The sequence below is a fragment of the Oncorhynchus keta genome, chromosome 35 (assembly GCF_023373465.1).
Source record: "Oncorhynchus keta strain PuntledgeMale-10-30-2019 chromosome 35, Oket_V2, whole genome shotgun sequence".
Lineage (NCBI taxonomy): Eukaryota > Metazoa > Chordata > Actinopteri > Salmoniformes > Salmonidae > Oncorhynchus > Oncorhynchus keta.
Window position 1 is genome coordinate 39,908,614 of NC_068455.1, and position 10,130 is coordinate 39,918,743.

The 10,130-nt window shown below is 42.8% G+C and overlaps 1 protein-coding gene across 2 annotated transcripts in view; it reads right to left on the reverse strand.

The window, feature by feature from the left end:
* Window positions 1-9,896, reverse strand: part of LOC118368481 (kinesin-like protein KIF13B) — an 84,504-nt gene extending 74,608 nt beyond the window's left edge. Inside the window, exons 1-3 of one of the 2 annotated variants that reach the window (XM_035752616.2) lie at window positions 9,397-9,896; window positions 8,522-8,868; window positions 2,109-2,202 (exon numbers count right to left, since the gene is read on the reverse strand). In XM_035752616.2, the coding sequence (XP_035608509.2) occupies window positions 2,109-2,202; window positions 8,522-8,591 (164 nt within the window). In that variant the 5' untranslated portion in view covers window positions 8,592-8,868; window positions 9,397-9,896. The remainder of the gene's footprint in view (window positions 1-2,108; window positions 2,203-8,521; window positions 8,869-9,396) is intronic. The other variant, XM_052496992.1, reaches the window with a different exon arrangement.
* Between the last annotated feature and the right edge of the window lie 234 nt (window positions 9,897-10,130).

Consider the following 10,130-nt stretch of genomic DNA (forward strand, 5'->3'; position numbering starts at 1 on the left):
GAATATGGTAACTGCTGATGGTGAAGGAGACTAGAATACAGATGTAGAGGGAGTTTACACAAAATTACTTTGTAGATGAACACATACAAATGTAGTATTCTGCGCATATAAAGTGAGGTCCAAACCACCATTTGGTACACGGTGCAATGGTGAGTGACTTGGCATTTGTAATACAGCGCAAGCATGCATGATAAGCAGAGTACCAGTCTCTGTAAGACAGAAGAGGCTGCTTCCATATACACAACAAGTCACCATAATCAGCTTTAACAGAAAAACAATGACATTTGATGTTCTAAGTACACAACAATGCTTATACCACATCAAGGGGACACTTTTGAGGTTGAGGTTTTCATTTTTGGGTGTAGATACGCTTTAATTTAAGCGACACCAGCCACTTGTTTGGTTAGCAGCGTTTCTGTAGCACGCATATAATGGCAGAGTTTGCTAAACAATTGCCACTGGATTGATGCAAATTATCACAATGATATTCTGCCAGGTAGGCAGGCATAGGCTATTTTGTAGTTAACATTTAATTGAGAAGATTTTGGGGAAAGCCTTTCCATCTCCCAGAAGATGTTTGTCGTTACCATCATTGCTTAACGGTTACACAAAGTGGTAGACCAACGCTGGTAATTAGTGTGCCTTTTCTTCAGAAAGTTGAAAGTTCAGAAAAGGAAGTACAAATCAATGACACTTTGTTCATGTCTTTCGATCATCTTGGGCAAAATAATATATTTAGTTGATTTCCTACTTAATTCAATACATTTTGGAATATTGTTGAATTCCGTTGGGCCGCCCGAGTGGCGCAGAAGTTTAAGGCTCTGCAGTGCTAGCTGTGCCACTAGAGATTCTGGCTTCAAGTCCAGGCTCTGTCGCAGCCAGCCGCGACCGAGAGACTCATGGGGCGGCGCACAATTGGCCCAGCGTCGTCCGGGTTAGGGGAGGGTTTGGCCGGCAGGGATGTCCGGGTTAGGGGAGGGTTTGGCCGGCAGGGATGTCCTTGTGGCGGGCCGAGCGCAGTGCACGCAGACATGGTCGCCAGGTGTACAGTGTTTCTTCGGACACATTGGTGCGGCTGGGTTAAGTGGGCATTGTGTCAAGAAGCAGTGCGGCTTGATTGGGTTGTGTTTCGGGGACGCACGGCTCTCGACCTTCACCTTTCCCAAGTCCGTACAGGAGTTGAGGCGATTGGACAATTGGAAACCACGAAATTAGGGAGAAAAAGGGGTTGGGGGAAAAATGTATTAAAAAAAACAATTATGTTGTCTGGATTCCGAGCCCCCCCCACCACCAAAAGATAAACTAGGTAAAACACTGGGCAGTCATGTGAACTTGTGCCATTGGAGGCATCTGGGGCCCTGGGAGTCTGTAGAGGCTCTATGGGAGTGAGCGAGGAGGGCCTCTACTCCATTCATCTCTTCATCCCAGCAGCAGGTCCCACAACACGAACCCAGCTCCACCATTAAAGTGTCTGCAGTGTGAGGGCAGCAGCCAGCTCCATCTTTCTCCTCCAAGTTTAAAACCTTGTCCACCCACCAACGCTCACACCATTGTCATCCGAAGGAAAATAAAGGGAAATAAAGAAAAGAGGCAGAGAAAGAGAGAAATGATAGCGCTTCCCTTGTTTACCCCCATAAAAGTCAGCCGAGGATCTTTACTGCCGACAGATGCTAAAGCAAACATGTTTTTTCTCTTTCTTTTCTTTTTCCTCATTCCCTAGCTTCTCCAAATGTAATGGGGTTCCATGATCTCAAGGCGTTGACCCCGCCGTGACCTGCCCCTGCATTGTCGGGGCAACGGAAGGGTTGAGATAAAGAGAGGAAGTCAGCCAGAGGAGAGTTATGCTCCAACACACGGAAGGATGAGGAGAGGAGCAGCAGGCAGCCTGGGCTGTCTACTGGCATACACACACAGACACACACTCTCTCCACACAAACAAACACAGACTGTTCAACCCCCCACCCAAATCATTGTTCACTCAGCAGGTGACAGACTGTCGACACGCAAACACAGTCATGCGACATTCTCCAAATCCCCTTACTGGACTCAAACTCTTTCAACAGCTGAAACGGATTCCCATGGGCACACACAGAAACACACACACCAACCTGGAGTCTCCCTTGCCCAGGTTTCCACCACCTGGGTGAAGGATGGTCTGGTTGCCTTCCATATCCACAATACATTTTGTATTCAGGTCCTTTTCTGTGAGAGGGAGAGATGAAATAGAAAAGGTTCAGAACAACTTCAGGTGCAGGGTGGGTACATAATCATGGGACTAGAAAAGGAGAATATCTGTACACTGTTTAACCTGCACCAGGCCAAGACAGAGTTTAATGCAGCCACATTACATCAACATGGTCAACTTTGAAAGCATTTAAGTAGTGTGAAGACCGAGAGATGCACATTTGGGAATGTATAACATAGGGTTCTGCCAAGAAAAATAAGCTTTTGTTAAGTGATTGGTGGGTACTGGGTAGGCATCGGCCCAGGCTTGTTGCCTTTCATCTTGGAGGTGAGCTGTAACTCAATTGATAACTGTAGAACAAAGGGTCTAAAACTATTAGCGCTCCTCACGCAAATGCCCTCATCACGTGACTTGGGACACTGACTCAATCACACTTTGACCCTGGCCCTCTGGTTCCAAACCATGACTTAAAACTTGGCCTCGAAGACAACAGCTATCACTCACACAACTCAGGTTTGGCCAATGCAAGAAAGAGAGAAATGGCCAAGCAATGCTGGTCCAAATGGCTCAGTACTACTTATTAGATTGGACATACTGCTGACTATGGCAAAAAAAACAAGGTTGTTCGATCAATTCCTGCAAGGGTCACACAAAGGCTACTAATGGATAATGTAGCAGGCCTATATTGCATTAAGTCACATATTGTGATTCACATTCACTGTAAACATGTCTGATGAATGACCATGTAAATGTTACTTCATCGAAACTGGAAAGTGAGAACTTATTTTTTCTCCATCATAGAAAACCCATTAAATATAATTTCTTGAATTCCAAAACTGCTCTGTGGGCACAATGGGTGTGCCATTATTTTTGGCTGCCCTGTTAGTTAGCACATTGTAGCTAGTGCAGCCCAGCGCTGCCATATGGAAGCCTAATAATAGCAGCATTAATTATTGGGCTCTCCATCTGTACTGCTGGCCTAAATGTGGGCTCATCCCCTTTCCACACTGTCAGTTTGCTCATTTCAAAATTGTGCTAAGGAACAAAACACACTTCAACGGTATTATGATTTAGCCTAGATTTCCTCTGTACTTACTGTACTGTGTCTAGAAAATTATTCCTCACTGACTGCATTCTTATAGATGATGTTGTTATTATTACTATTAACCAAACAACCAGTTCATTATTTTCAAAACCCTGTGTTTGCTCTTGACCCTTGGGGTCCAATATTCACAATTCCTCACATTTTTAGCATCGACAGGAATACACACAAAGAGGCCAGTTGACAAGACAAACTCACACAGACACCCAAACAAAACATTCACTACTTGGCTATGTAAACAACCACACACATTCAATTTCAAACACATCCATGAAACTGTAAGTGTGTCCAGAGGAAAGGCTAGTCCGCCATTATGTTCATTAGAACACACAATGGAAAAGTTTATAAAACCTTGAGTGTTTCTATTGGACACGTCCCGATAGTAGTCCCTTACAGGTTGTCCATGTTCTTCCATTGCTTCCTACTGAACATGATCCATGGCCATGTCAATGCAAACTGCATAGATTTTTTTTTTTTTGCATAGGGGAGTTGCATGGAGAGGTAGCACTACCCTATGGAGGCTGGGGCACAGAGGGGGTGGGAGGGACCTTCGGGTGAGTGACTCCGGCTGGCTGCAACCCTTCTCCCTCAGAGGAAGCACAGGCTTCCTCCCTCTTCCCTTCTTCCCCCTCATGCACTGGTGACCAGTAACCACCGAAGCAAAGAGGTAAAGAATGTGTATACTTGTTGGGGTCAAATTGGGTTTAAGAGTCAGTGTTGGTACTGTGAAGGAATCGAAAGACTTGGGCTTCAGTCAAATCCCAAATAACAAGACGTGATCTTGAGTGCCTTGCCAGTGTCACAGCCCTGTGTTTCCCTGAACCGAGTCACTGAGCGTCTTTATTGAGCACACTGGTGTGTGTGTGTCATCATCATCACACTGGTTTGAGCGCCATTACACCGTTATCACTGTCACTGGTATGGGTCAACCAGTTCGCCTGTTGTGTGTGTGTGTGAGTAAGCTCCAGCAGCCTCGCATACCAGTCTGGCAGTACAGATCAGTGTGTGGTCATACACCTGCTAATGTTCTGACCAGTTGACTATTCTGTGACTTTCGGTAATAGCATTTGATCTGCTTTTTCTCAAAAGGAAATGAACAGAGGAAAAAAGATATACATCTTATGTGAAATGCAACGGAGAAGTGACGGTAATATCCTAGTATTCTCTCGCCTTTCATCAGATTCGTTCCAGTACCAGCTCATTTTCCATTGGCAAATTAGCTTTCTTCCATGCGGTAAGTGAAACAGCACCGGGCTTAGTTGGTGGTACAATAGGCATGACATCAATGTGGAAATGGAAAGGCAGTGTATATGATGTGACTGGGTTGGAGCCGATGGGGTCGTTCTTCGAAGACCTGGCCTCCCACCAGTAACTCCTCTACGGCCATGAGAACATGGTCAGTTATGCAACGCTAGCAAATAGTCCTTTCAGACTGACTCCCTTCCTGCCTTTGTCCAGCACAGCCAGAACAGCTCCGAGTCTGACTAGTGCTGAATGATTAACCAAAACGTTGTTTTATATCCTAAAAAGAAAACTACATTGACGACGTAGGATTAATTACTTGAATTCCATGTAGTTTTTTTTGTGAACCCAATGTGCCGTTTCTCTAGAGGGAAATCAAATAATTATTGAGAGGAATCAAGTCAAGAACTATGTGGGACGCTGGGCTGAAGGGAGTTTGTAGTTTTCATTAAGCAAATATTGAACCTAGTTCAGTGCAGATATGTGGTAAATGACTACAACGACAATCCTTTGAGCCTGTTCTTTCCTGCTCGTATAGATGGATACACTTTTACAACTGCTACGTTAGACACACACAGACCACATGAGAAAGGAATGTTCACAACACAACAAGAGTGAATGATTGAGACAGTTTGTGAAAGTATGCCTTATCTACTTTAAAGAACTTGTAAAATGATTGTCAGACAGCTCTGCAGCTCTAAAGGCTAGCCTAGCTAAATAGGACGACTGAAAACAGTACAGTATGGGGAGCACAAAGACAACGTTATGGCTGTCTGGCTATACTACTGCCTGAGCAGAGATGCGATGATGACTTTAAGGAATGAAAAATAACAAAGTCATCACATTTTTAAAACGAAGTAATATACACAACTGAAATATTTTCTCATAGTAATTTTCCATTTCTCTATTGACATCAATGGAATATTTTCAATGTTTTGGCAATTGAATGTTCACTACTTATTTCATAATAGATTTAATATTTTAAATTATCGAAAACTGAAAGAAAAAATATATAATTTTGTAAAAAATCTAACCGAAACAAACTTTTAAAAAACACTAAATCGCTCAGCACATAAACGAGCCCTTGTCATAATACATTTGAGATGTCAGTAACTTAGAAATCAAATGTACAGTTACATCAACAGTGTGAAGCAGAAATGTAAGTTGTGTTCTGATTTGTGGTTATTAACAATTGTATTACAGTGTATCTTCAAAGGAGAAACTTCAGTCAAGGGTCTGTTTTGGTGGGAATCCAATTAAATTTGCAGACAGTAGGCTACTAATCAAAATGGACAAGGATAGGTGTAGTGCAGGATAGAAAAGTGTCAAGTGGATACTGCCTGCCCTGGGCTTGTTTCATTGCATGATTGGAGGATACACGAGAAAGAGCGCTGGTAAAATTCTGTCTTGTGACCGATTTCTACGCTCTGTGAGAAGGAACACGTGACATGGCCCGCTACATTGTAGCTAGACTCAGTATTTTCCACCTCGGTAGACTCTCGTACTTGCAGACATGTTCTCCCGTGGCTAAATTCGACTGGGGGTACACGGCTAAAATATCCTTTCTTCCCTCCAAGCGGCATTCATTGCCAGCATTATAATTGACCGAATCATTTGAGTGTGCGCAAAGATTCATTAAACGAGAGGCATGTCACTGCACTCATTACTGCGGCTTGTTGGCTGTTGTGGATGGATGTTGTTGGCTGTTGAAATCATCAAGCAAAAGTCATCTCTAGACATCTCTAATATACAGTATCAGTCAAAAGTTTGGACACACCTACTCACTCAAGGGTTTTTCTTTATTTTTGCTATTTTCTACATTGCAGAATAATAGTGAAGACAAACTATGAATAACACATGGAATCATGTAGTAACCAAAAAAAAAAAAAGGTGTAAACAAATCTAACCATATTTTAGACTTGAGATTCTTCAAAGTAGCCACCATTTGCCTCAGCTTAGCCCACTCTTGGCATTCTCTCAACCAGCTTCACCTGCAATGGTTTTCCTATAGTCTTGAAGCAGTTCTCACACATGCTGAGCACTTGTAGGCTGCTTTTCCTTCACTCTGCGATCCAACTCATCCCAAACCATCTCAATTGGGTTGAGGTCAGGTGATTGTGGCCAGGTCATTTAATGCAGCACTCCATCACTCAGCCTAGAGGTGTGTTGGGTCACTGTCCTGTTGAAAAACGAATTATAGTCCCACTAAACCCAAACTAGATGGGATGGCGTATTGCTGCAGAATGCTGTGGTAGCAATGCTGGTTAAGGGTGCTTTGAATTCTAAATAAATCACTGACAGTGTCAACAGTAAATCACCCCCACACCTCCTCCTCCATGCTTCACGGTGGGAACCACACATGCGGAGATCGTTCACCTACTCTGCGTCTCACAAAGACACGGCGGTTGGAACCAAACATCTCAAATTTGGACTCATTTCCACCGGTCTAATGTTCATTGCTCGTGTTTCTTGGCCCAAGCAAGTCTTCTTCTTATAGGTGTCTTTTAGTAGTGGTTTCTGTGCTGTATGTAATTCAACCATGAAGGCCTGATTCACACATCCTCTGAACAGTTGATATTTAGATGCTTTACCTAGCAAAGTAACAGACGCCCCAGACGCCTTATCTCAGCTCACTGGTCACCATAGCAGCACACACCCATAGCACGCGCTCCAGCAGGTATATCTCACTGGTCACCCCCAAAGCCAATTCCTCCTTTGGCCGCCTTTCCTTTCAGTTATCTGCTGCCAACGACTGGAACGAACTGCAAAAAACACTGAAGCTGGAGACTCATATCTCCCTCACTAGCTTTAAGCACCAGCTATCAGAGTAGTTCACAGATCCCTGCACCTGTACATAGCCCACCTGTAAATAGCCCATCCAACTACCTCATCCCCATACTTGCACATTCATCTTCTGCACATCTATCACTCCTGTGTATAATTGCTATATTGTAAATACTTCGCCACCATGGCCGATTTATTGCCTTACTTCCCTGATATTACCTCATTTGCACACACTGTATATAGACTTTTCCTACTGTATGTTTGTTTATTCCATGTGTAACTGTGTTGTTGTGTGTCAAACTGCTTTGCTTTATCTTGCACAAGTCGCAGTTGTAAATGAGAACTTGTTCTCAACTAGCCTACCTAGTTAAATAAAGGTGAAATAAAAATAAATGATCTCTGTGAAGCATTTATTTGGGCTACAATTTCTGAGGCTGGGAATTCTAAGGAACTTATCCTCGGCAGCAGAGGTAACTCTGGGTTTTCCTTCCCTGTGGCGGTCCTCATGAGAGCCAGTTTCATCATAGCGCTTGATGGTTTTTGCGACTGCACTTGAAGAAACGTTCAAAGTTTTTGACATTTTCCGTATTGACTGACCTTCATGTCTTAAAGTAATGATGGACTGTTTCTCTTTGCTTATTTGAGCTGTTCATGCCATAATATGGCCTTGGTCTTTTACCAAATAGGGCTATCTTCTGTATACCAACCCTACCTTGACACAACAAAACAGATTTTTAACAAGGCTTTTAACAAGGCACACCTGTTAATTGAAAAGTATTCCAGGTGACTACCTCATGTAGCTGGTTGAGAGAATGCCAAGAGTGTGCAAAGCTGTCACCAAGGCAAAGGGTGGCTACTTTGAAGAAACTCAAATATAATATCTATTTTGATTTGTTTTTAACCTTTTTTGGTTACTAAATGATTCCATGTGATATTTCATAGCGCTGAGGTCTACAATGTAGAAAATAGTTAAGAAATAAAAAATCCTGGAATGAGTAGATGTGTCCAAACTTGGTACTGTATGTTCATGAAAACATAGATAATAATGCGTTTACTACAGACACTGCCCCAGGGAGTGACCCATGGCAGGCACGGGTCTGGGCTTTGATTCACTAAGAGGTTATTGATTAGACCCGTTTCACAGCAACTGAGCCGAGTGTCAAGCTTCGTGTCATCACTTTAGCGATAACCCAGCTAATGTTACTTACCTCTCCTGTTCATAGGACGAACACGGACTGCGACCTTCACGTTCGAGTCGTTCAGACTGGTGTCGCCCATTGTCAGACAGACAGACAGTGCGTCTGTCTCGGTGATAAATTAGAGGCGCTCTCCGGATGATAATAATGATGCCCAATGGACTCTTGTGGAAGAATCATCCAGAATCCTTGATATGTGCTGCTAGCTGCCTGGTCAGCCAGCTAGCTTTAAGGGTTCGTCCTAAAACATGGCATTTTCCATCATTGCACAATTTCTTGCTGGGAGGAAAATTCTCTCCTTCAACAAATCTTCAATAAACAGCTATCCTCCAGTTACTGTATGTCCCGAGGGGTTTGAGCTGTAAAATACAATCCAGAAAAAAAAATCAATACATGCTGCAAAACAAGCAAGAAATCTGTTTAGCATCACACTGGACCCATTTGATTGTCTTCGCAAAACAAGACTAGAGGACAAACGTTAACTTAGTGTGCTAACATAACGGCTGTTTTTATGATGTATACATGCATTTGGCATTCACCTATTATTAGCATTTAAGACTCAGCTCAACAATATCAATTAATAGTTCGTGAATTGGCAATGGAGTCAAATAAATGGAATAGTCGAAGCCACCTTGGAGTTGAGCTAACCTAGCTAAATATCATTAGCTAGCTAAGACTATTTTCTGTATTCAAACAAATGACAGCAAACATTGATTAAAGGGCACGTCCAACAAGCATACATCACATAATTTAAAGTGTAAACCAACCACGATAGTTTAAATAAGCAAATAACCTATTTGCTTTGCGACCAAACCCCTTGCCTTGCATTGGCTGACAAAATTAGCTAGCTAACGGGCTGGGTTAGGGGACTCAACTTCGCGACTTACAAGAAAGTGCGGGGGCTCAATCTACCGGCTAACGACGCTGCTCCGTGTTTTAAAATCCAATCTTCGGAATGGTGCTGTGTGGTTTCAATTTCGTATGTCTTGGCCAAATGTTCCACCTGTTCGGCGAGCAACTCCCCGTCAGCACAGTGTTCCGTTAATTCTATTCTCCAGCTCTCAAACTGGGATAACCTCGTGCACGCCCTTTCCGGCAGGGAAGGTCGGGAGCAAATTATATTACGCTTGACCGAAGATCCACTGCCATAACGTTGCAGAGAAATGTGTTGTTTTTTTGTGTTCGAAAACAGTCAAGTCATGATTTATCTATTACTTGAAACAATGTAACTGTTTATCTTACGTGAAATACATTATATTTCAAAGTGCAACGTTGAGAATCTAGCACATTGTAGAAAGTAAGGCAGAAAGAGTCCTTCGCCATAATTGTAAGGTCAAACACATCAAGACGTTGTGTTTACAGTACAAGCGTCGCACAGGCACAATGGATTTGAAAAACATCACTGCTGTTCACACTCCATAGTCTAAAAATTCTAGTGTGAGGAATATTTAGCCTGGTCTCATAGGCTAGACGTAACATAGTAAACGTAAATCCGGGAAACTCAAATTAGTATGATTACAGTATGTTATGTTTGGTATGGTTACATCAGACAGAATGTCACTTAAAGTAAAGATTCACCTATTTTGAATGTTTTATTGTTTTATGCATCTCTGAGCGATGT